This window comes from Aythya fuligula, chromosome 1 (assembly GCF_009819795.1).
Source record: "Aythya fuligula isolate bAytFul2 chromosome 1, bAytFul2.pri, whole genome shotgun sequence".
In the NCBI taxonomy this organism is placed as follows: domain Eukaryota; kingdom Metazoa; phylum Chordata; class Aves; order Anseriformes; family Anatidae; genus Aythya; species Aythya fuligula.
The window spans coordinates 164623485-164651378 of NC_045559.1; the positions used below are offsets into that span (position 1 = coordinate 164623485).

Genomic DNA, 27894 nt, shown 5'->3' on the forward strand with positions numbered 1-27894 from the left:
CATAATTTAGCAACTGAGAATACAACTCATAATCTCCACAATGCTTGACATCATCTGTGTTTCTCAAGATTACGCAGAAAAAACAAACAATGAAAACACTCAAAATCAAACTAAACTCAACCATTTTTTCCCATGGTTTAAAGCTCAGGAGAGAGAGAAAATGTAGTTCATGGTAGTAACACAAGAACAGAAAGATTACCTCACGATGAGTTAGAAGTTTCTCCAAATCTGCTGCCATTTGATTCTTGACACGCAGCAAAGCCGTCTTTTCTTTATTTAAAAGACTGGTAAAAGAGGATAGGAAATTCAGTAATAGCAACAGATAATCTCTTTTAATCTTGTATTCTGGTTGAAACATGCATTTTCTAAAGCTAAATACTGTCAACAATGAAAATCTGCTCGAGTAATTGTATCAGATGATCCTTTTGTATGTTTAAGCACTGGAATTTTTATAAATGGGCCTGAATGCATTGATGTATACAAAATCTTATTTAGTCAAAGTGTAATTCTATTCAGAATCTTATTTATTTAATTAATTTTCTGAAGGGTAATTTAAAAACATTATCAGAACCTTCTATTATTAACTGTTCGTTTCTTCTTTGCAAAATGAGCTCATTTTAGAAGTAGAGTAAGGTTTGCTATATCTGCACTTACATATTAAAAAGTGAATTCCTTTTGTTTGCACCACTACAAACAGCACAAACTGTGTTCTCAATGTGACCTCTTTTGATACTACTGTATTTAGAATTTTGAAAATAAATACAAGAAAGCATAATGTGCAGCTCTCCCTTTCTCTGTAGTTTCTGCAGAACTTGTAAACGTATTTTTGCTATTTTTTATTTTGTATTACAAGAGAATCAAAGGAATCAAGTCTGCCTTGTGAACAGTGTGATGACTATTTCAACATACAGGCATGTCTTTATAGTGCAACATCAGGTTTAACTTTGTCCTTTGTTTTCGTAATTATAGAATATGAACACTGTTCTGCATACGCATTCCAGTTCTACACAGCAATTCATCTAATACAATTAAATGTATTTTCATATTTAGCCCAAACAACAGATTTCAACAATAAATCTCACACTAATGCATACCTAATGCCAGCACATAATTTTGTTTTGTTAAAAGACATAATTTTTCTTATTAGAACCAATGTTATATACACCATTATCGTGACTTAACTAAATAGATTTTGCAATATAAACTGTAATATGAATCAACAACTATGCAAAATGCAACTCTGCATATAGAATGCAAATATGCAGTACTGAATCAGGTCACGAGTTCAAAAGCAAATGTATTAAAATTTTATAAATTGAAGTGAGAGATTACATATATAGCAAACACAAATTATTCAGTATTCCCAACATTTAAACAAGAAATAATCAACAGGATAAATCAATCTTTTCTTTAATTGTCTGTGCATCATTTGCTAGTTTTAAATGAGCAACATCATCCTTTGTCCCAGAGATTTTCTGGCAGTTCCTTACCAGCTCTGTACTGTAAATTATAACTGTCAATTACTTCTAGGAATTCACTAGAATTCGGAAAAAGTGTATACTTTGGCCAAATTATTTTTTTGCTTTACTGAGTTATTTAAAAGGAAAGTATTAACATTTATGAAAAACTACAAAGATACTACAGTATTTTCAAGAATGTTATTTTCTGTGATGTTTTTAATCATGATGGAATTGCTGTACTATGATTTTCCTGGGTTCACTTGTTATAACTTACTGATATGAAAGTTTTTCTTGGATTTCTGTACTTCCTAAGAGCAGAAACCAATCCATTTAGAGAATGACTCACAAATGTATTAGAAAAGCAACAATAAAAAATTCCTGTATGTCTTAAATAGAGTACTGAATAAGCATGTACGTCAGTATTCATGACTAACCAGAAATTCATGTTCAAGGTTTAATTTCATCCACAGAATAGAACCCATTCTAGTTATACTAGTTGCATCTCCTGAAAGAACATGACACAACTGATCCATGTGGAGCAGCCTCAGCATTGTTCTAATTTTCTTTGTTTATGGTCAAATATAGGAATTAGACTGCTATTGTAAATCAGTAGGACTTAATGTGTTTTGTCAGGTATAAAACCCCTTTGAATGTAGAATTACAAAATCAAGTGTAGACTTCAGATTTAGTGATTTTGCAATACTTATGCTTTTTTATCATTGCAGACAGAAGCAATTAATTCATACACTTCTGAAAAAATACTGCAAAAGAGGCATATATACACAACAGAGGGAGAAAGCAGAGTTATCAGAAATAACATTAATAAATTCACACCTATAATGACTAAGTAAAACTTCCTGAAAGTTCAGTTTGGGGAAGAAGAATGAACGTTTCCCTATTAAGAACTGAACATTTCCCTGTTCCGAACAGGCATCTTGGATGTAAAAGGTCAACGTGGTTCTAACTTTAAGCCATCTCACACTTCCATCAGCAAGCAGTTTAAACTAATCCAGTTCTAATTTGCAGTGCAACAAATCTGAGAGCAGTTCGTTTGCAGTTCATTTCAGCTGACCTAAATGGCAATTGCTGCTGAAAGATCATCCCTCCCTACCCCTAACCACAAAATGGTACTCCCTCTCTTTGTGTTGGTACTAGGAAAGTTGTGATCTCGCGAGTAGGTCGCTTTACTGACCTGAATGAACACTGGAGTGGTTTTTAAAGTCATTTTACATGTAGATCACCAAACCAAATTGATTCACCATGTACAGTGGGAACCTAAGGCTGAGGATAAGACTGCCCCATTTGGTGACAGCGTGTCTTGACTGTCTTACTACGATCTTGAAACCGTAACCTATGAGTCTAGACAAACCAGCTTCTTGTAGCTGAGCTCCAGGGCTTTAACTTCCACCTGAAGACACAGGATCTTAACCTTTTTTTAACTGACCATATTTTCAAGTTTTCATGGTGCAGAGATGTGTGTAAGTATTAAACAGCACTGTATCAAAATAAATCTTCCAATGACTTGGTCAGTCTCGGGTGAAAAAACATGTCAATGCTTGGGGGAAATGGACTGTGTTGGGATGATCTAATATCCTTTGAGTAATTTAACAGCACAAACAGCTGTTCTGAAACTGAAGGGCAAGTGTAGACCTTGTTCTGTTCCACAGTCCCGGCCACTGGCTGTTCCATTCGGAGTGTGGGGAAGGTGCCCTTTGTGATATATCATGTAAGTCCAAACATCCCCCAAAAGTCCGGTTGGAGAATTAACTAAAAAACAGCTCATGCTTCTCCTGTGTGCATAGGTTTCCAGAGCAAATAAATAAATAAATAAATAAATAAATAAATAAATAAATAAATGTCTAGGAGGACATGCAATTTCATTCCACCATGCTTTCAAGACCTACTCAGGCATGAATCCAGGGAAAAGGAGCACAGGACTTACCAGGGAATACACTTGTCTCCTACACACCCATTGCTCATAGCAACCACTGGCTTGTTTTGTTTTGCTTTCCTCAGGATCTACAGGCAATGTAGCTTGGATATCATAAGAAACACATTTTTAGGTGAAGTTTTTTTTCCTGGAGAATGAATACTAACATTTCCCAGTCTCAGACTTTTAAAATCCTTTTGAATTTGGGCAACTGAGGCATCTTTTAAATCTTTGATCCAAGTATACCAGCTACTGGCCTGTACAGAAGCTTCTATTATTAGATATTTAGGATAATATGTTTATGTTGGACACACTAAATAAACATGGTTTTATGTATTATTGGATTTTATTATTGCTTCTGTTCAGTTTGACAAAAAGTAGGTTTCTTTTTCAGAGAATCATACATTCTAAATGCTTTATGAAATGAGGATTGTCTCTTTCTGTTACTTTCAAGTTAGAGCAAGATAAAGTTGAAAATTGAAGTTCAATCTTGGTGGTTTTTTTTTTTTTTCACATTTTATGTTCATATCCAAATATTACCATCAAAACGATCAAATCTAAAAACAGTATATGAGAAGGCTTTGTACATAAAATTGAACCTACAACGTGGGTATATCCCTTCTCTACAAATTACTGATGATTAGCTCAGAGAAGGCAGCTAGTTTTGAAAGCTCAAGTTGAGTTTTCTTTTTAACTCGTGTAGTTAAAAAGGGAGGTATAAAAATTCTTCAAATAATAAGTTCTTCAGAAGAGATCTCTCACTGTGCAGCTAAATAATGACAGATCAAATTTTTAAAGACATTTAGGAGACTGCTGTTTAATGATTTCAATCAGAGTGCTTCAGGTGGTGTAAGAACTGTCTGAACAGTGTCCAAACCGAAAAAGAATTACTTTTTTAAATTGTAAAAAAAAAAAAAAAAATCTAAGAAAACAACCACAACCTTTTTTTAAGTTGTACTTTTTAAAGTTGTAATATAGATCAGAAAACATATATTTGTAGAAAAAAAAATATATAGTTGCACAAATTTTGTTCAAAAGGCCAGTTGCAGTAGTGTTTGGATAGATGATGCATGTTACACAGAATGGTACTATTCTCATAAAAAGCTCATTGCTCCTTCTGTGATGGGAAAAACTCAACCAAAACTGTATGCAGAGCTTTATAATATTTGAATGGCAATTAGAAAACCCCAAATGTTTAGGTAAGAAACATTTCAGTATATAGCTTCTTAGTTAGCAAAATCCTTGTACTGCTTCTAGGTTTGCCACACAGTTAGGCTTTTGAGGAGTGCTTTCGGATAAGTGAGCTACTTTTAAAACTAGCAATTGGTATTGAGAAATTGGAGTACATTTAAAATAAATACCTTCTCTTTATGAATGAAGTCCTGTTTAATGTCGCCAGTTATTTATATACCTAGATGTTTTAGCAGCAAACTATGTACCCAAACTACAATTACTTCACTACACACCTAAGAATGAAATCCATAGTCTTATTTTCCCACAGCATGACATCGTTACAAGGCATTTCTTTTCAAAAGGAGTGCTAAATGCAGTGTTTTCATTTCTGGTTAAAGAACTGCATACTCAAGAGCTTTTTTTATAATACAAAGCAGTCATCCACATACATACAACTGCTCTTATTAAACATCACTATTTAATTTTGTTAATGAAAGAACTTTTTGTACTAACATAAATGAGAGGTTACTTAATAGAATATCTTGAGATATGTGGACCATCAAAAATTCATCCTGTAGATGCCTTGTTACTCAAGAGCAGAGATTTTGTTACTGAAGCATATCTGCAGATACACGGCTGAGCACACAAGCATACAAGGTAGCCTGCTCCCAATTGTACCTCAGTTCTCTCTGCTGCAGAATGCCAGCACAGTGGACAGCCTGTCCAGGAAAATTCTGTGGTGGGTGGGGAGGACAGCAGTAGTGATCACAGGTATTATTCAAAAAAGCTTTGATTACCCCTAGGTAACCTTTTCTCTCATCTTTGAGTGGCAGCAAACATGCACCTTTACACATAAAGTTAAGCAGTAGCACCACACGACCATGACAACCTGGAGATCGGTCCCTAAGTCGTTCATGGAAATAACTAACAGTATTGACAGCTGCTCATCTAAGCATTTACCCCAACCAGAATAGCTCTTGCAGTTCTTGGTAAAGGTATGGCTAAAGATCCACACAGCTGTGTGGAAGGTATTCAGAACAGAAATATTTCTCAGCAAGCAACAAAAGTAGCTCCAGATCTGATGGAATATATTACTTTCAAGCCTTGATTCACTCTGGTTCATATTTTGACCATTACTCTTCTTCTAACTTGCCAGCTATTGACACAAGCAACGTTGAATACTATTTGAACAATACTGAAATAGTTTCTTCTGTGTAAGGAAGACATTTAGCCTTAGCTCTAGAGCTATGAAGCTTATACATAAGGACACATAAGCATCTCTGGGTAAAATGAACTCTGAATACCGTGCTGGAAGTAAACTTGGATGGATCTTGGATGGACTTCTCAAGAGTCATATTAAAAGGATTTGTCTGAGTCTATTCCACTCTTCTTGTACTCTCAAAAATATTCAACTTACAAACCAACAAAAAGTTGTTTGATAAACTAAGAAAGACTGTTAAATCTTTTTATATAGCAGAGCTTTACTTGGAATACATTTGGTAGGGATTATTTTATTCATTTATCTAAATCATATTCTGAATTCAGTTCTGCAATAGATGAGAGCCAAAATGTTCCACATAATATCCACTGAAATTACCTAAAGGATATTTTAATTTTAATATAATTTTCATTCCATTTCAATTTTAATTTAATCTAAATCAGTAGATATACTGAATCATTAGTAGATACAAAAGGTTATCCTGACAGAGGATTGCTGGAATATAATGGTTGTCTGGTTAGAGATCCCTTCCTCTACATCTGATGCCAGTTACAGATATAGAAAAGCAAATGACCAACATTATATGGAAAAGCAAACAACCAACATTATCAAGTTTATACATGATTATGATTTCTCCAGTGCTCAAGGGACTCTCAGCTAATAATTTAGGAAATTTGTTTTAAACAGGTAGTTATCAACAACGAATTTAAGGACTACTAATACGTACAAAAAGGCATACAGATTGGTCTGTTTCCAATGATTTTCACTGAGCTATGAAACTGGCAGAACTGAGGTAAAACTGTGATAAGGGAATATCAGACATTTCAGTTTAAAAGGAATATTGGAAACTACAGGAAAAAGCTTCTTACTAAAACACCTGATGTGTAAAGTGTTATTTTCTTGCTGCAAAACCATTAAGGATAAAAGCAGTTTCTTGTCAGACCACAGTTTCGTTTACAGAACGACTGACCAATGGTGAGCACACCCCAGCTTGCCACAGTTGGGTATTGCTGGTATATGTTTACCATGGATGCTCACTGTGTGGTGCAGACACATTTTTCTCCCTAACCTTAGGGAACTTTAAGAGGCCAAAAATCAGTGGAGACTAACAGGCATCTCTGACAAATAATTCACTCCACCACAAATCTGAATTATTTTTTGGAGATGCTACTTCCTCCATGGGCTACTAAGGAAAGCTAAAACGACCAAGTTCCCAATTTAAGTGCCTTAATTGCAGGCTAAATTTAGGAAGAATATCTGGGCATACAGATTATTTGTGATGAGCTATAGAAACTCAAGAGCATCAATGCTAATAAGGCATTTAAGTTCTTATATATTTTAATGGCATGAAACATATTTTTCAGAAACGAACTGACCAATCTAATGTTAAACGCCTATGAAGACCTCATCTGAAGAAATGTAGGACTGAAAATGTTCAAATGTTTATTTTTTCCTAGCTTTTGAGAGACTTTTGCACTACACAAATAATAAACTACTGCTACATTAATAGTAAATAAATAAATAAATAAATAAATTAAAAAAAAATAAAAATAAATTCAAGTCACCTATAACTGAAAATTTCATTTGCTACTGATGAATTCTTTGATTATTTTATTCACAATTAGAAGTTAAGACCTTACGTATGGACAGATTATTGTGATTTCTCATCTTCTGCAAAAATATAGTTCTCATCCTCTGGAAAAATACAAATTATCTTTGAGGTGAGGTTTTTGTTGTAATACATCAAGTCTAGGAACATAATAAAACACTTGTTTCTGGAATAAAATCAAATAATCTATTCTTACTGAATTAAAAATAAGCCCGGTGAAACATACCCTGTCAGGGACTATGAGTGAAGACTTCAGTTTATTTCTAAATGTATTAATTTTTGTATAGTTCAATTTGTATAACAAGCCTTTTTAGGCATTCATCCTTAAGGTTTAGCAAACACTGTCCCAAACCATTCAAACACTCTGAATGAATGTGTGAGGAAACGGCCTCAAGTTGCAACCGTGGAAGTTCAGAATGGATATTAGGAAGATTTTCTTCATGGAAACTGTGGTTAGACATTGGAACAGGATGACACAGGAAGTGGAGATGTTGCCATCCCTGGAGGTATTTAAGAGACACGTGGCTGTGGTACTTAGGAACACGGTTTAATGGTAGGCTTGGGTCTACCGCCTAGTAGTGTTAGGTTGATGGTGGGGCTTGATCTTTAGGGCCTTTTCCAACCTAACTGATTCTATGATTCTATATGTAAGACACTATGTAGGATAAAGTATTTAGCTATGGTGAGACTTACTTTTTCTATTCTCTTTCATTTAACAGATTTATTGGAAAAACTGTGTTTTTATTTGCATTAACGTTTCATAATTATTACCACGTGCATTTCCTAAACTAAGACACCGCAAAAATGCCTAACAGATAAAACATTATTCTTCTGTAGTGCAGTGGGACACAACTATCCACATCCTTGAAAATCAGGTGGCAAATTATTTTACAACAGTTTAGCTGGGAACCAAATGGTAAACACAGTTTATAAAGGTATTTGATGGTGGGAAGCTGCTCAGTGATCGGAGAGTTCTGACAGCTGGACAGAACAGCAAATCAGAGTCTACACTACAGGAAGCCTGCTCATGTCACACCTGAGCTACCTTTTGCTAGTGGACTAGTCTTATGTTTCTGTGACTTTATTTCTTTACTTTTACATTTGTACATCTGGTACGTCATTCTTTCCTTCTACTCTTCTGAATTTTCCTCTACCTCCTGAGAACTCTTCTCAACTCCAGACTCATTTTAAACCTGACTCCCTCATTCCTGCTTTTCCAAACCTAAAGCCTATTTTTATGACTGTATGAGAGAATTCACAGAAGCTAGAGTTCCAGCATAAAAACTAGACTTAGTCAATGATGACATCTGCTACTTTATGGACAATAACTTTTTTTTATCTAATGATAAATACATAAACTATTTTAATTTCATTTTAAAATAAAGAAACAGCAATTTTAATTACCTGACATCTTTTTCAAGTTGTGCAATACGTTCCTTTTGTAGACTTATTTGAGAATCTCTCTGTTGCACGGTTTCAATGAGGTATTTATATGGCTGTTGAACTTGACTCAACAAAGAATTTGCTCTGTCAAGCTAACAAAAGAAAAGCATTACTAATTTTAAAATTTATAAAGCACAATGATGTCTTTATTATTGAATCACAATCAATTATTACCAATTGCATAGTAATATAAAAACCAAACCTGTTAACTCACAAAAATGCAACAAACTATATAATTTCACTACAATCATGCTACTAGTGTCTATATTCTCCTAGTTTGCATATTTCAGTGTTTTAATGTAACAGCTTCCATTTATGAAAAAAAGGAGTATACAGAAGGCCTCTGTTTGTTCGCTGTATTGACCACAAGTGACATCTTTTTGAAATAGTACTCTCACAATGGAATTTTCATGTTGGAAATTGAATCTAAATAAAGACAACGTAATAATGGAAAAAAGTCCCTTCTTCTTTAATCAGTTGCTTTATATGAACTGTAAAATCCAACAGGATGTTTAACAGAGCAGTATAAAAGACCTGTCATACCTATGTATAGGAAACAAACCTTTCTAGCCTTATTCCCTGCACAAATTAGGATCACTAGGAATAAAACAATAAAATACAATGCTAAATATTAACTGATATGGTTTGTATCCTGAGCAGTATAACAATATAATTCACTAAACAATACACAGAATTAAGATCAAATATCCAGATTTCAGCAGTTTCAGCTGCTGGAGTACATACAAATCAAGAACACTAACTAGATTTGAAAGAAAATAAATTAAAATCTTTTAAAGTTTAGATATAAACAGGTCTAATGGAATTAATTTAATCATTAAGCTTTCCAATTAGTTTATAAAATTTCTGAATAGATTAAACAATCTGCATTTGCCAAATCAGACTGAGGAGCAAGTTGTGCTATACACTGTTGTTCAAAAAAAGCAGAAAAACAAAACAAAACAAAATACCCACCTTCCTACAGAACTAGCCTATGTAATATTTTAGGACTTTCCTAAAGTCAGATTTTAATCTCATTCCCAATTTTCAAAACATGAGGCTACGTTGCCTAAGTTCTTTTCCTTCCTTCTCTGATTCCATTATATTTTATTGCAGTTTTACTATAATACTCTCTACTCTGTCAAATGCGCAAAGAACTTACAACGTAATGGTTCACTTTTATTAAAAAACAGAATTTGGACAAAACTTTGCTTGTTCAACATACTGACCTTTCTAAAAGGAGAGTTATCTTCACCTCATGTTTTAAAAAGTGTAATGAAAGAAAATAACATTGCACATCTTAAAATTCATATGAATCTTTATTATTTAAATAAATTAGTTAAAGAAGTTACTCTAGTCCACAGTGAAATACCAATTTCATAGTAGAGAAGTAAAAATAAGAGGCAACCATCTTTTTGAAGAAACAAATCTTCAATAAATTGATAAGCAATAGAAAAATAAGCTATTAGTTTTCTGACAGCAGAAGCTATCAAAGAGATCCGTTTCAGGAAAACAACGGAAGGAGTCTTTACATGACATAGAGGTAGTTTCAAGACATGGAGCATTAATGTCTAGGATGATCTAAATGTATCAGCATAAAACTTTGAGGCTGCCATTAAAGGAGAAACAAAATTAATGCAGCTCTTGTTTGGAAGAACCTGTTCCTGATAGCCTACCAAATTTCAAAGGATTTTGTCATCACAGTGTGAAGTTCCTCACTGTTCTCCTTGATAAGACTTGAAATACTTCAGTAGGAAAGAACAAGTGAGGTGTTGTAAGCTTGTTTCAATGCTGCTAACTCATCTATTCACTCGTTAATTTTACTAGCTAGAATGGATCACATTTACTAAAAACAGCTATCCCTTCCCACTCAATAGCAGTGCTTTTCTGCCTAATTTGATTCTATAGACCTAAAAGAGATTTTTGTTAAACCATAATAAACTAAGCGCTAAATGCATTTCTTACACCAATTTTTCTCATGTACACATATGCAAATGAATTAAGCATTATTATTGAGCAAAAGTATTATTTTTTGTAAGCAACTTGAGTCTCTTTCTGCCTAAATGTACCAGATTCTTATGTGTTCCTGCGTCATTCTTTTAACACCTGAGAACACACACTTAAATAAAGCCTGAAAAACTATAATGGGACTAACTGAAGACTGGTAAGTTTTTTTCAGCAGCTGAGCTTTTCCATTGGGTTCCAACTTTCCATTGGGTTCCAACTTTCAACCATAGTTCCATCAAATGAATTAAAGAATGGAGAAGTGAGCATTTACTTCTTGGTAAGGCTAAACTTTACAAGAAGATCAATATGATTCCTTATCTATAAAGCTCTCTTTTCTATAAACCTCAGCAGCAATTGGATAAGAATACTCTATAAAAAGAATCTTACAAGGAGCACCCATTGTAGTTATTATAATCTTTTTTCCCACCTTTATAAAGTTTTTAAAAGGTTGAATCATAAATACTGCAGCAGAATCCAAGTATGGATTCCAGTACGTAATCCAAGTTCAAAACAAGTTGGTGCAATCACTTTGTCATCAACTTTCACCTAGATGTCTGAACCAACTGTCAATTGAAAGAATAGTAATGGGCTACCTGAGCATGATGAACAGGATCTGTTTTGCTTTTTAAAAAATTTCAAGAAACAAGACACATTGGAGTAAAAATCCATACTAGCTCAAGGCATACAGTAAAAATAGCAAACAGAGATTAATTTAACTTTATACAAGCTTAGTAGCTGTGCATTAGCTGTCTGTACTATCTGCAAGACATTTAAATTACTGCTGAATCACATTCTGATTTAAAATATACAATTATATGACAAAAGATCAAGAAAAGGCTACATGACATCTCATATAAATTCTTCCAAAAATGAAGGTGAAGATATTCTAGTGGAATTTAGCAGGAATTTGAATTAAGGTCAGTGGTTCTAAATCTTTCATGAGTGATCTAGAAGCAACGTAAATAAAACCAGTCGTAAGGAGAAATCTATGAAAGTGGAAACCAGATAGTTTGGGGAAATAAAGCACCTATTTTATTAATGATAGCATAAGGCTAATGATAGAAGAAATTATCAAGGATATCACTGGATTTCATCACTTCATGTCTTCAAGTCAAGGACATTTGAAAGGCATGTTTTAACCAAACACAAATTACTAACATATAACTGGAAGAATCCATAATAAATTGTAGTATTAGTCAAAAAAAAATAAACACAAAAACATACACTGTTCATATATACATATCTCAGAAATCATATATATAGATATATATATAGTTATATATATATAGTTATATTTATAAATATAAATACATATAAAATACATAAAATCCAAGATTTTTAAATATGCAGAAAATTCAAGCATTTGCACTGTAAATAGAAAGTTAACTTTCATATAGTTATCTTAATTTATAATTACTATGGCTTTAAAAATTCAACTGTAAACCGTATTCCCAAAGCAGTTAGCTGGAAATTTCATATGGTGGCAATATCTAACAGCAAGTCTAGCAGTTCTTTGGTTCCTATGAGAAACTTGGAAGACAATCTTAAAAATAATTAAAAAAAAAAAAAGTTTTACTTCCGGGAGATTGCAAAAGGATTTTTGTTTAGTGTTTATTCTCTGTTTGAGTGTAATATGCGATTTCAGCTATTACATACAGTCGTTAATAAGATCATGAAATTTAACCCATTGTAACATTATCAAAAAGATTAATTTTAGCTGCTTGTTTTTGTTTTTTTTTTTAATGTCTAATGTCAAACATTCCCTAGATTTGTATATTCAAACTACTCAAGAGCTGAACGAAGTACAAAAGGATTTACAGAAATATCTTCAAAAGTGATTTAAGGGCAGAGCTGTGTAAAAAGTAATGAGGTATTCATTGAACAATTAACTATCAAACAGAACAAACTAGTTTGGCTAGCTGGTTTTCTGTTCAGAAATCAGAACGTTGTCTGTCTGGCCTACATTCTTGTGTAGCCTATAAAGTAATCCCTCTTTTGATCTCCATTTCAAAACACAATATAAACTTCTTTGAGAACGTTTAACATAGAGTTTTGGTTAATTATGAGGCTATTTTTTTTGACATCAAATAGATAATAAACACTGTTTAGAAAATATTTCATTTTATGAACAGCTGTTCTGCAATGTTTATAGTTTCTACAGATTTGATTTTTTTTTGTAGCAGTAATTTACCTCTTGTGAAATCTGTGTTACTTGTTCCTTCTGATGTTCCAGATCTTTTACAAGCAATGAGTTTTGCTTTTCTAGCTGCAGTAACCTCCTTGCCAAGTGAACACTGTGCCAACAAAAAGCAAGCTCAAGTTGTTTTTTTCCCAAATATGCAAAAGCAATTCTCACAATTATACTTAAGAACTTGATTGCCTTAATTTTTCATCGATATTTAAATATTAATACATAAACTACACAGTGAAACCAAACAGAATGGTCAAAGCTTAAAGAACAATGAAAATATTATAGAATTTAACAGCACTGAAATGACATTCCTATAGTTATGCCATTGTAGTATTTCTTACAAAGTAATTACCTGTATCATTTGTACAATCTATGCAATTGCAATAATCATGTCAGGATGCTTCAATTAATTATGAGCTTTTACTTTTTTAGCACTTTAAGTAATCACTTTAAGTGGCTTCTCCTTAAATCAGTCTTAAAAAATACTCACCAATATACATTTTGTAGGAGCATAGCAAAAAATGTAATACTCGATCATTTTCTAAACAGAGGGAAATCGTTTTGTCTGACATTTAATATGCTAACTACATGTTATCACCACTTATTTAACAGACCCACAAATTAATTATTCAGCTACTCGAACACCTCATCTTGTTGCATGTGTCCAAAATTAGAGAAGTTCATCATCAATTCAAGAGCACTGTTCTATAGACGGCAATGGGAAGATTCAGCAGGCAATCGCAGGGCCTATTTCCAGATCTCTAACCCAGCCTTTCAAGTTGTTATTACAGTCATTTAGTCCTATTCAATAGAGTCAGTAGAGCCTGAACATATTCCACTAAAGTGGACTCTTGGACAATGAGCTGAAATATACTCCAAACTCCATTGACTGTACTGCTTAGAACTCGATTGACTATAATGGGAGGTTAGATGTCAAATCTCTACACTAAACCTATGATGAGATGTCTAAATTTATGTATCCTGTAATGATGGGATTGTAGTAGTTTGGCTACTTATTGTGAAAAATATATTTAGATAAGCTATTGCTCTACCCCTCCATATTTAGGTATTCCGGGAACCAATCTATTATACAACTATGACACGAGAAATTCAGCGTTCTAACAATGAGAAAGATACATGGGGCTAATACTCATCCCTTTTTAATGTGCCTTGACCACTCATCTGATGGCTCTACACAACAATCTATCCTTCCAGTCAAATGTGTACCATTTTTCAAAAACTTCTATATCAAAGGAAGGGAGGAGTTACTCCAGTTCAGATCATAGAATCTGAATGCATACTGTCCATAAATTGAAAATCTAAGACTTTGAGTCTCCAAATAAAATACAGCAGTGTTATCTAGTTCTTGACCACAATACTGAACATATATGAGCCTAAGTAGCCTACAGCTGACCAATGGGAAGATTTTATTTACCCTTAAGCTGAGGTTTAGACTATGTATAGCTAGATGAGTATATATACTTTCTCTTGAGAATTTGACAACTCATAACCACCACCTCTTCCTCAGTAAAAAGGAATACACTTTTAGATTTGGCAGAAGTCTTAATATTCTTCACTTGTGTTATAAACCTACCCTTTCATACAGACAATCTTCTACTTTCACCTCATATGTGAGGAATGACCTGAAATTGGCAACAGCATTCACTAAGAGGTTGGTTCTTTCTTAATTACTCCTACAAGGAGCATCAGACTGTAAACATTAACTGAGGGAAAGAGATATCCTCCAAACTAGTTATTCAGAGTTTTGTTTATGATGTATGAGATGTGCGTTAGGATCCCATGTAGTACAAAACAGAAAACAACCACTTCTGTAATATCTCTAGTTAGGGACCTTATGCATTAGTCTTTTTATGCATTAGTTTTCATATTTTTTCCGGCTACAACTGTTCAGTGAACTTAACCTGAATTTTGAGTATTTAAAGATAAGCACAAGTATGTATTTCAAGTACGCTTTTCAATATGTTTTTTGACTAGCTTAAATTTAAAGCAAAAGGGACAAAGGTACTGCATCTCCGAAGACTGGAAAACTCTGATTCCGACTACAACAGAAAATTATACAGTGCTCAAGGATGAGATAACTATTTGCAAACCACTGTCTAGCAAACCACTAAACACCCCTGCTAGCATTCTGGCACGTGGTAATTTACACTCTCACAAACAGTTTCTATGCACAGTGGAGGGGTTAGTGCGGGCCAGCAAGTGTTACTGTTAAGTAGTTCTCATGCAGTTAACCTACACTGAGAGTTCAATTTGAGAGTAAGTGCCATTTTGTCTCAATTCTTGAAAATGTTCCCAGATGGGTTTAATATACTAGTTTATACACTGGGTTTACAGTGCCTATGTCCAAAGACATGAAATAGCACAGAAAAAGTAGAGGCAAAGAGGTATAGACTCCATGATGCACTATGCTTGAATAGGTAGTTTTGTATTAAGTTTTAGTCTGACTCTGAATTGTGTGTTGTGAACTTAGAAGAGCTCTTCATTTAGGATTCCAAAGGTCTGAAATTAAAAAAACAGGTAGTGGACTCAAAAAAGATTACTATTCACATTTGTAATAGATTCTCTTTCCAGAGAATAGAAAATGTACCTGTACTTATTTAAGTGCTCTAAACATAGAAGTTGGTGTCAGAGAGACTTTGCTTTCAAGCTTTGGAGCCAAAGGAATCACACACTTTTTCTACATAGCAGCTATCGTTGAGTCAGAACAGCAGCAGGTAGACCGTACAGACACTTTTATGGCTTTTTTAAGGTTCTTAATTTTATCTTCTAAAATTTATGAAGTCTCCAGCATCACTATGAAGAATTAAAATTCGCTTTATCTGTCAACGTCTTTTGGAACAAAAGAGGAGTTGTGATGCATACATTCTGACAGAGACACTTCTAAGCTCAGGAAGTTATCTTCTAAACATTTCTGATATCCCAGTTTACTGATCATCAGATTCATCATTCAAAAGCGATTTAGCAGAATCCTTGAATGTGTACATAATCTACATCTAATAAAACTGAACCTAATATGGTAGGAAAAAAGAAGGAAACTAGAAAACTGCTGAAACTCAGAAAAGTTCCCAAACTATTGACAAAGGAGGAGGGAACTGAAATTTTAGGCAAAGATGCTCCCACTAGTCTCCTAAAACAGACATACAACAAGGTTATGGATTTTTTTTTCCCTTTTCTTGCTGGAATTTTATGCAGTATAAAAAGAAATGTTACTAGGAAACAATCTGACGAGACATAAAAATGCAAAAGAGTAAACTAAGCTATGCCAAACTTAAGTACTACATAAAACCTTTATGATTTCTGACAGCAATATGCAACTCAGTGCATGACAGGTCTAATATAATTGACAGTATTGACAACACTTACTTGAAAAACAAGTATAAACTATGGAAGAGACAGTGCGCAGCCCACAAATCTTTGCTACAAATATGAACAGGCCATCATTTGTCCTTAGTTCACAACAGTAACTATCATAGTGTATTACTGTCCTAAAGGACATTAAATCTTCTTTTTATTGGAGAAGGTGGGGGGGGCAGGAGGTTAAGAGGACAAAACCAACTAAACACACATTTGTAGCAAAAACAAACAGTTTTCCTTGACAAAGCTGCACTTCCAGCTTCTGAAATACAGATAGCTGAATGCTAGATATATATCCTGTGAAGTTGTGCTACATGTTTATCTTGTCTCTATTCCAACGTGTCCACCAATAATGGTGGGGTTTCTCATTTTGATGGAAAGAAGTGTGGTCAAAGTCTAACACTAACACAAATTACAGCGTACTTTCTTGCATTCAAGCAAATTGTAGGCACACTCAAAATGCAAATAATGAGTCTAATACTGAGAGAACAACCTTCTTAAGTGTGTCTTCTCTGTCAGGCTGAAGACAAAAAAAAAAAATAAATTACTCTGACCTGATATTGTAGAGTACGTGGAATCTTCATCTATAGAGATAATCAGAACTGTAAAAGGTCCTGAGCAATTGGATTTGCTCTGATCAAATAGGATCAGAGCAAACTGAAACATGTAATTGGAATCAAATACTGTGGATGTAAAGATGCTCTAAAACTCTGGCCTTCTTAATTTCCTGACAGATACGTTTTTACTGCAATTAAACAAAGTTATTTTAAAGGTATTAAAGAACTTATTTCCTTTTATATATATATATGTGTATATATATATATGAAGAATGTAACTAGTATGTTTTTACAGCTGCTTAGTTTTTATGCAATTAAAATTAATCTTTTTAAAAAATAAGAAAAAAATCTTAAAATAACCTAGAAAAATATCTATATGCTCATTAATATATATAAACCACATTAACAGATCCTACTCTTCGCCCTCTTTCTGTATTCTTAAGTCTTTAAAATGACTCTTTATGTTAACCAAACTGGCTAGTTTCTAAGATAGAACATACTACACACATTTACACACATTCATTTACTTTACCTTGAACAAGTAAATTCAGGAACCACCTATTTACCTTTGCTTTAGTCGTCTTTTGGCTGTTGTAGGAACATTAGCACCATACCCATATGAGAAGAGAACCCTTTCAGCTTCAACTTCATCTTCCACTGCAAAAAAATCCAGAAAGGTACTATTATTAAGGTGTCCTTTGAAGAATATAATTACAATGAGAACTTACAAACTTCTAAGTGATTCTAAAAAAAAGTGATTTTTTTTTCTAGAAGATAGATTTTCAGTTGTAAACTGACACAGCCTTCAGGCTTCAGTCAAACAGTTTTGTTGACAATAGCATTAATACAGTACCCTACATTCACTTTATAACACTGGCAAGCTTTTCACTTTTTATTTTTGAATTAGCATAGGACTTAATAAAAAAGTAATAGATAATATAAAATTAGGGGAAAAAAAAAAAAGTCAGTGCCCTGGAATATTCACTACTGGTATGGTCACAAAATAGAAAGTAATATTACAAGCTTAATTCAGCAGAACAAAGATATGTTGCCGTTTGTTTTTTTCTAAATAATGCATTTTTTGTGCATACATGAGATAGTAGAGGAAGATAAAATTAGGGAGTGCTTAAGCCAACTGAACATAAACAAGTCCATGGGATCAGAAGAGACAAATCCAAGGTTGCTAAGAGAGCTGATGTCACTGCAAGGCTGCTGACCGTCACTGAAAGACTGTGATGATCAGAAATTCCTGATAATCTGAGAAAAACAAATACCATACCTATCTTCAAAGAAGGCAAGAAGGAGATTCTGTAGAATGATAAACCAGTCAGTCTCTCGTCAGTCTCTGTTAAAGTTATGAAGCTAATTTCCCTACTTCCAAGTATGGACAAGAACACGGTTGGGAACAGGTTGCAAAAACAAATCATGTCTGACTAACCTGATAGCCTTCTGTGATGAAATGATTGGTAGTAAGAGGGAGCAGCAGAAGTTGTTCACCTTGACTACTGTAAAGACAAAACCTTTGATACAGTCTCTCACAATATCCTTAAAGCCAAACCAGCATGCATTGGGTGGGTGGAAAACTGGATGGACCTTTGGTCTCAAATTAGTCATACCAAGTCCAACTTCGAGTCAGTCATCCGATAGTGGCATCTCTCAGGTGTTAATACTGCTCAAAATCTTTACTAAAAATGCAGACGATGGGATATCATGCACCTTCAGCAAGTTTCAGAAATATACCAGATTGGGGAGGTGGTATCACAGACTGTGGAACAGGGCTGCTATTCACAAGAACCTCGACAGGCTGGAAAAATAGACTGACAAAAACCTTAACTTTAAGCAAAAGCAAATACAGAGTCCCAAATCTGGGGTGGAGTAAGTCCAGACATGCTGAACTTGACTTGTAGTCTCAAAGCAGCAAACTACTGCTGAGCATAGCTTCTGGTAATAACCTGATCAATTAGCAACTGTCTGTGCCAAGGTGCTTCTCTCATGGATTAAACAAGCACCTCCACAGAAACAGAATTAGGGGATGCTTCCTCTTTTGCCACCATTTGGAAAAGCTCACTGATTTTATGTCATTTGCGTACCCCTGACACAACTTTTTACTACAATTTTACTACAAGCCTTTAATATTAACTAAAACCTTTCATGAAAATACAGAAAAAAAAAAGTTGAAAACATAATTAGTGTTGCCCATTGGCCGTTTCCATATCATTAGTGATAACAACATTAAATGTAGCGTGCTTCTAAAATAGAATTTATGAGACAACACAGAATCATTGAATATCCTGAGTTGGAAGGGACCCACAAGAATCATTGGGTCCGACTCCTGGCTCCACACAGGACCACTCAAAAATCAAACCATATGTCTGAGAGCATTGTCCAAAGACTTCTGGAAATCCAGCAGGCTTGGTACTGTGACCACTGCCCTGACCAGTGCCCAACCATCCTCTTGGTGAAGAACCTTTTCCTGATACCCAGCCTGACCCTCCCCTGTCCCAGCTCCATGCTGTTTTCTTGGGTCCTGTCGCTGTCCCCAGAGAGCAGAGCTCAGCGCCTGCCCATCCGCTCCCCTCGTGGGGGAGCTGCAGGCAGCCATGAGGCCTGCCCTCAGCCTGCTCTGCTCTGGGCTGAGCAAACCAAGGGACATCAGCTGTTCCTCACGTGTCTTGCCCACTAGACCCTGCACCATCTTTGTTGCATGCTGTAGTATAACTGAATATTGTAAATTTAACAACAGTATACTATTCTAAATATTTATTGGCAGATAAACTAATCCAAACAAAGCAGATCTAACCTAACATCTAAATTTTAATCAAATTGAGATTATATGATGTGTAAAAATAGAAGATAAACTAAATCTCATGAAGTTCTACGTGGCCAAGTACAAGGTCCTATGCCTGGGCCAGGACAATCCCAAGTACAAATACAGGCTGGTCAAAGCACGGATTGAGAGCAGCCCTGAGGAGAAGGATGAGGGTGTTGGTTGACAAGAAACTGAACATGAACTGGCAATGTGCACTTGCAGCCCAGAAAGCCAACCATATCCTGGGCTGCATCAAAAGAAGCGTGTCCAGCAGGTCAAGGGATGTGATTCTCCCCTTCTGCTCTGCTCTTGTGAGACCCCACCTGGAGGGCTGTGTTCAGCTCTGGGGTCCCCAGCACAAGAGGGACATTGCCTTATTAGAATGAGTCCAGAGGAGGGCCACAGGGATTATCAGAGAGGGCTGGAGCACCTCTCCTATCAAGCGAGTCTGAGGGAGTTGGGGTTGTTCAGCCTGGAGAAAAGAAGGCTCCACGGAGACCTTACTGTGGCCTCCTAATACCTAAACGGGGCCTACAAGAAAGCAGGAGAGGAACTCTTTGTCAGGGACTGAAGTGATAGGACAAGGGGGAATGGTATTGCACTAAAATAGGGCAGATTTGGATATTAGGAAGAAAATCCGTATTCAGACAGTGGTGAGGCACTGGCACAGGTTGCCCAGAGAAGCTGTGGATGCCCCATCCCTGGAGGTGTTCAAGGCCAGGTTGGATGGGACCTTGGGCAACCTGGTCTGGTGGGAGGTGTCCCTGCTCATGGCGGGAGGGTTGGAACTAGGTGATCTTTAAGGTCCCTTCCAACCCAAACCATTCCGTGATTCTGTGAAAAACAATATAGAAATTCCAGTAAGTAGGACAGAAAAACTCAACTGTTGTGGCAGTAAAAAGGCAGCAGAACTTCAGATTTTTAAGGCTTAGTTATGATAGGAAATTCCTCAGGGGCTGAAATACCTCAGGTTGTGAAAAACATACAAATAACTTAATCTGCCTTTCTCACAAACCACCTTTTTGGTTACAAGTTCGGGGCTGTATTTCTTAGAAAAGTGTCAATGAGATTCTACTCAATAAATCCATAACTGTCAGTAGTATCCACATAAATGTCAGATCAGGAAGACACACCAAAAAATTTGGAAATATAGTAGATATCAAGCCAAAGAAGCATTCTATATTGGTATGTGCTTGTGTCATCTTGTTTTTTGTCCTTCCAGGCTGTTCAACTGACACTGTGATAGAAAACGTACATTTTTGCTAGTGAGGGGAAACTCTTATTACTGTCATTTTTCATGCTACTTAGCAAAAAAAGTATGTTCATGAGGATACAGTCTCCGTCTTTTTCTTAAACAGCTCCAAGCACTAGGAAGCAAGACAATCAAATGAGTAGTCTACAACAAAAATCCTTCAACATGAAGATTTTACCCTGAAAAGGAAGAAGAGAGAGATGCCAAGAAAGTTTACTGTTGATATTCATGTGGAAACCACTCAAATGCTTTAAGGAGTGGCTATACAAATTCTTGATAGTTTCCTGAAGAGGCTGTTTCATGTTATTTCAATATTAATAAAGTGAGGCATGATGAGGGAATAAAAGTCAAAATTCAGTGATCTTTTCCACATGCACATTCTCCAAAGTAAAAAGTTTATATGATTATATGACAAAATACACCTTGAACATGAAAATGCACAGTTTACTAAAAAGTCCAGAGAATCCAATGCTCTCCCCTAACTGCTCAGCACCCCCAGATAGTGTAAAACAGCAGAAGCTTCATAACTCAAGTAGAGGAAAAAAAAAAATCACATAGTACTGAAATGTAAAGAAGTGTTTAGTTTATCTTCTCTGAAATACTGATTGGAGTATTTCTAGAACATATTAAATTTGAAACTAATGGTATTTCCTTTCATTCAAATATTTTTGACCTTTAGTTTTGACACGTAAATGCTAGGACTTAATTTGAGACAGGGGAAAGGATGTCTATATTCTCTATTTTTAAAAAAGAAATGTCTTTTCTTTTTTTCTGATTTGCCTCAGAAGTTCACCTTGGTGCTGGAATTCAGTCTTCACTAGTATTACCCTTAAATTTCAGTGTGAAAGATACAATAACAATAGTAAGAAAAGCAAAGTTATTGAAACATATTAAAATAATATTGTACTATAACTCCCCTTTTTCCTCCAACAGAATCCCATGCAGTTCCCCTGTAGCCTGTGGAGAGGCCCCTGGTGGAGCAGGCTGTCCCCCTGCAGCCCATGGGTCCCACAGGGAGCAGATCTCCACAAAGCAGCCCATGGAGGAGCTCCCGGTGGAGCAGGTGGATGTGGCCTGGAGGAGGCTGTGGCCCATGGAGAGCCCCCGCGCCAGAGCTGCAGCCCGTGGAGAGGAGCCCATGCAGGAGAAGAGGGTCTGGGGAAAGCTGCTGCTCACCCGTGGGGGACCCGTGCTGGAGCAGTTTGCTCCTGGGGGATGGACCCCATGGTACGGAGCCATGGTACAGAGCCAGTTCCTGAAGAGCTGCTGCCTGTGGGCAGGCTCATTTTGGGAAGGACAGCATCCCATGGGAGGGACCCCATATGGAGCAGGGGCAGGAAGTGACCGTGAATGAGTGGCAGACACGAAGTGTTAGGGACTGACCACAGCCTCCATTCCCTGTTCCCCTGCACCACTTGGGGGGAAAGGATATGTAGGAGAGGATGGATGGAGGAAGGGTTTTTTCTTAGAATCATAGAATCATTTAGGTTGGAAAAGGCCTCTAAGATCATCCAGTCCAACCTTTAACCTGGCACTGCCAAGTCCACCATTCAACCATCTCACTAAGCACCACAACTACACGTTTTTTGAAGATCTCCAGGGATCGTGGCTCAACCACTTCTCTGGGCAGCCAGTTCTGATACTTTACAACCCTTTCAGTCATGAATTTTTTCATAATATCCAATCTAAACCTCCCTGGTGCAACTTGAGCCCATTTCCTCTTGTCTTATTACTTAGTAGTGCTTGAAAGATAAGACCGATGCCCACCTTGCTACAGCCTCCTTTAAGGTAACTGTAGAGAGAGTTTTTAGTTTGCTTTTAGTTTCTCACTGTTCTAGTCTGCCAGGGAAAGGCAATAAATTAAATTAATCTCTCTTATTCTGAGTCTGTTTTTACCCCATGATAATAACTGTTGAGGGATCTCCCTGTCATTGTCTCAACCCTTGAGCCCTTTCCATTGTATTTTCTCCCCCTTTTTCTTTGAGGAAGGAGAATGAGAGAACAGCTGTGATGGAGTTCAGCTGCCCAGCTGGGTAAAACCAACTTGTCACTAATATATTCTGTCAAAGTAATTACTGCATCTTAATCGTCAGGCATAAGGAGGGAGAATGGCAGACACTGTAAGACTTTCCAAGTGCTATGAGAAATAAGACGTCTTGTCAGAACACCAGAAACATCTACAGATACAATATGATTTGTGTCAGAACTTACTTTCTGCTGTTTGCATTATTATCTCATCCAGTTCTTTTTCAAGTTTTTCATAAGTATCTAGTCTTGCCTGAAACTCAGAATTCTGTGTTTGGAGTTCAATAATGCGTGTTTCACTAGAAGACTGAAGACTATAAAATTCCTTTGTAAGCACCTGTGACAATGAATAATGAAAAGATCAGGGATTCAGCATCACAGCTTTGAAAAAGGCAAAAAAAAAAACAAAAAACAAAAAACAAAACAAAACATAAAATGTAAAATGTTCAGCAATATGTTATCAAATAACAATAATGCATCGATATAACTTTTCCATAGGAGAAATCAAAATACTTTAAAAATCAGTCATTTTTTCACCTATATGATCTTGTAGCAGATTACACTCAGGTATCCATCATAACACTCTCCTAAGGCCTTAGTAATTCTGTGAATCCCTCTCTGAAAGAGCTACAATAATTTTAAATTACAAAAGTTACAAAAAATAAAGTAACAGCTACAAAAAGTAATACACACCAGTCAACAAAGCATGACTGCATTTCTTTTTGTTGCTTTAACTGGATTCAGATTTCAGTAATCAATCTAAAAGAAGAACATTCTTTTATAGAATGGTAAAAGGCACAAATTACAAAATTTGTTATTTAAGATATAGCAGATTCTTATTATTTACTGATTACTGAAAGGTAATATGCCATTAGTATCTGTGATTTAACCCACCGAGATTAAACAAAAAGCCATATATTCAAAAGTAAAAGTTACGAAGGTCTGTATATGAACCAAAGCTTAACAAGAAAGCTAAGTGATATGGTACTTGAAAATCGAAAACAACATTGACAAATATAAAACTGACCGGAATGAAAACATGTTTGGTTAAGGAAGTAATAATCAGTATACTGTGCAGAAAAAAACAAACAAACAAACAAAAAAACAAACAAAAGCAAAAACAAAAACAAGTAAAAGTAGTAATTAAGTGGTACTGTAGCTAAGTTTAGTACTGACTTCACAGATAAAATACTGCACATTGAAGATGATCACTGAATATAGGTCTCGAGATATAGAAACAAATGTATACTGTATACAGCAGTAATACCAGACACACTGTCAAAATGCACAATGGTAAGAGAAACAAACAACTGAAATAATAATTAATTAATTAAAAAAAAAAACAAAAAACAACTGTTGCCATAGAAGAATAAATTTATAAGTCAAAACTTGGCAACATATAAAACAGCTGTTTCCTAGTTTTAGCATGCATAAGAGAAACTATGCTGAAACCCAAACAAAAACAAGTTTTTTCATGAAGCACTTAAGGTGCTAGTGACTACACCATTAGTTAAGATCAATACTCTGTAAGAAGGTAGGATATGAAAAAAAAATATTAATACATTCAAACTGTATATTAGAAAGGAAATGAAAAAAATAAAAATTCAGTCAAAAGGAATGAATGAAAAAAACTACAGACAACAAATGTTTAAATTCTGCAATAACATTTCGTAATGAAAGAACATTGGTTTCAAGGCATATCTCTAGAGAGGAAAGTGCCAAAAGAGTTAGTACAGTTGAATGCCAAATATTCAAGATGTTATTCAAATAAAATAAATATCCACAAAGAAAATGGAAACACAGCTCGAATTTAACTATCTTCCTCAAAGTTTAGACATGTCTGTGCAATTAAAATATATTTAGCAACCTCAAAGTCTAGCATAACTGGCACTCCCAGTGCTCATGACCACAACTAACCTCAACAGCTAAGATCTGAATGTTCCAATACAGACAGAACAACATGAAATTACATTTTATCTAAAGCCTTGTTTCCACTCTGTAATTCTGTTTCCACTCTACAGCTCCTCTTCATAAACATCCTATGCAGGTTCAGTGCTAGAAATGCAGAATCTCCAATAACAGTATCTTTCCCCCCAAAATTAAGAATGCCATAGCTGGCACTTGGGAAAAAAAGCTCTTATTCTGTCCTGCCCAGTTTGTATCCTGCTGTCTTAGACACATACTATCAATCTCATTTAAATCTCACAAATTAGACTTGGTGATGTTTTCAGCCCTACCTTTGCACAGGTGAAGAATTTTTGTTTTCAAGTTTGTTCTGTTGCAGACTTGACACCTTTCCAATAGTAAAATAGGCAAACAGGATATGATATGTTTTTGAAGGTACGTGTTTGAAAAAGAATAAATCCTACAAATGTAGAGATGAAAGGGTCCATAACATTCAACTTTTTACATAATGTAAAAAAAATATATTGGGTGTAGGTGTCAAGGTGTTGGCAGCAGTCTCAAGGTAGTGGAAAGTTTACTTGTAGTGGTAAACATTTGCAGAGGGGTGACATTTTATATACTATATTATAGAGATTACTCAGGATCTTGAAAGTACATCTGTGATGTACTTTCATGTACTGACATGATACCTTGGTGTTTCTGAGGTATGAATACTTTTCTTAGTATATTGCTGAATATAATTTCTGTTTTGTTGTTGTTTGTTCTGCATATAAAAATATCTCACAGAGTGACAATAAGGTGTTAAATAGCTTCAAATCATCAACTACGTTATAGAACCACAGAATGGTTTGGGTGAGAAGGGACCTTAAAGACCATCTAGCTTCAACTCCCCTGCCATAGGCAGGAACACTGCCCACCCGACCAGGTTGCTCAAAGCCCCATCCAACCTGGCCTTGAACACCTCCAGAAGCTGTGGATGCAAAACAGCTTCTCTGGGCAACCTGTGCCAGTGCCTCACCACCCTCTGAATAAAGAATTTCTTCCTAATATCTAACCTAAATCTACCTTCTTTTAGTATAAAGCCATTCTTCTTGTCCTATCACTCCACTCCCTGACAGAGTCCCTCCCTAGCTTTCCTGAAGGCCCCCTTTAGATACTGGATGGCTGCTAGAAGGTCTCCCTGGAGCCTTCTCTTCTCCAGACTGAACAACCCCAACTCTCTCACCGTGTTTTCATAGGAGAGGTGCTCCAGCCCTCTGACCATCCTTGCAAGTTGTATTTTAAAGCAGACTGTTTTAGAAAGACTGCCAAGGCAAATCAGGAATACACTGGTACTATTTTCCAAATTGTTTTTCAAAACTTAATTTTTTTTTTATCAGCACTACTGTTAAGGTGGCAGACTTTATACAAATGTGTAAACATACATTCTTGTTCTTCCAACTCTGTTGTGGACAGTAAAGGGGAAGAGATAATGCAGAAACAGTAATTTCTTAAATAGCATCATAGAATAACCTGAATTGGAAAGGTCCCATGAGGATGGAGTCCAGCTCCTCACTCTGTACAGGCCAACTTAAATCCTATATCTAAGAGCATTGTCCAAAGGCTTCTTGAACATTGACAGGCTTTGGGGCATGACCCCTTCCCTGGGGAGCCTGTTCCAGTGCTTGACTACCCTTTTGCTGAAAAACTTTTTGCTAATATCCAATGTGAACTTCGTCTGACATAGCTTTAACTTCGCCTGATGCCACATTTCTTCTGGTCCTATCACCAGGCATCGGAGAGAAGAAATCAGCACCTCCCTCTTTGCTTCCAGTCATGAGGAAATTGTAGACAGCTATGAGGTCACCTCTCCTCCATCTCTTCTCTAGGCTGAACAAACCAAGTGACCTCAGTTGCTCCTCCTAAGTCATGTCCTCTACTTTTCACCATCTTTGTTGCTTTCCTTTGGACACATTCTGATATTTTAATATCTGATATATTTAATAAAAACTGCACACAGTAATTGTGGTGAGGCTGCACCAGGGCTGACTATGGAAAGACAGTCACTTATTTTCACTAGTTAGCTTTCTACCCCAGGATACAGTTAGCCCTTTTGGCCACCAGGGCACACCCTTGACTCATACTGAGCTTACCATCAACTAAAACCTCCACCCCCGACCCCTTTCCACGGGGCTGCTCTCCATCCACTTGTCCCCCACTCTCTACGTACATCCAGAATTACACCATCCCAGGCGCTGAATCCAGCGTTTGCTTTTGTTAAGTTTCATATGGTTGGTGATTGCCCAGCCCTCTAATCTATCAAAACTATAGAATCATAGATAGGTTTGGGTTAGAAGAGACTTTAAAACTCATCTAATTCCAACCCCCTTTCCCCTGCCATAGGCAGGGATGCCACCCACTAGACCAAAACGCCTTTCATTGGACCAGGATCCACAAGATATCTCTGTAAGGCTGCTCTACCCTTAAGGGAATCAACAATGACTCCTAATTTAGTAGCAGCTGTGAACTTACTTAGTGTGAACTCAAATCCTGTGTCCAGGTCATTGATAAGAGCTTTGAAGAGAACTGGCCCTAAAACTGAGCTCTGGAGAACCCCACTAGTGACTGGCCACCAGCCTGATGTTATCCCATTTACTGTAACCCTTTGAGCCCAACTCTTCAGCCAATTGTTCACTCACTGTATTGTGTGCATGTCTAGCTGTATGCTGAACATTTCCTCTAGAAGGATACTGTGAGAGAATCAAAAAGCTTTTAGAAGGTTAAAAAATATAAACTCTTATATATATTTAAATATATATACACACCTAAGCAGTATGGACAGAGAAGATCCTAAGGCCACAGTCTCATGACAACAGAGTTCCATGCACACATCACGACACACACACAGCCATGCAGTAGCACAGACATGGCTTTTAATCTCCTTATCCTTCTATTCTCCTATG

The 27894-nt window shown here is 36.0% G+C and overlaps 1 protein-coding gene across 2 annotated transcripts in view; it reads right to left on the minus strand.

The window, feature by feature from the left end:
- PIBF1 (progesterone immunomodulatory binding factor 1) overlaps positions 1–27894 on the minus strand; it is a 120160-nt gene that overhangs the window by 22003 nt on the left and 70263 nt on the right. The window contains exons 12-17 of one of the 2 annotated variants that reach the window (XR_004254537.1): positions 23234–23384; positions 17528–17618; positions 13030–13132; positions 8796–8926; positions 3403–3494; positions 221–284 (exon numbers count right to left, since the gene is read on the minus strand). Coding sequence is in view for 1 of the 2 variants with exons in the window: in XM_032207741.1 (XP_032063632.1) it covers positions 200–284; positions 8796–8926; positions 13030–13132; positions 17528–17618; positions 23234–23384 (561 nt within the window). In the remaining variant the exon portion in view is untranslated. Of the gene's footprint in view, positions 1–199; positions 285–3402; positions 3495–8795; positions 8927–13029; positions 13133–17527; positions 17619–23233; positions 23385–27894 lie in introns of those variants that run through there. The other variant, XM_032207741.1, reaches the window with a different exon arrangement.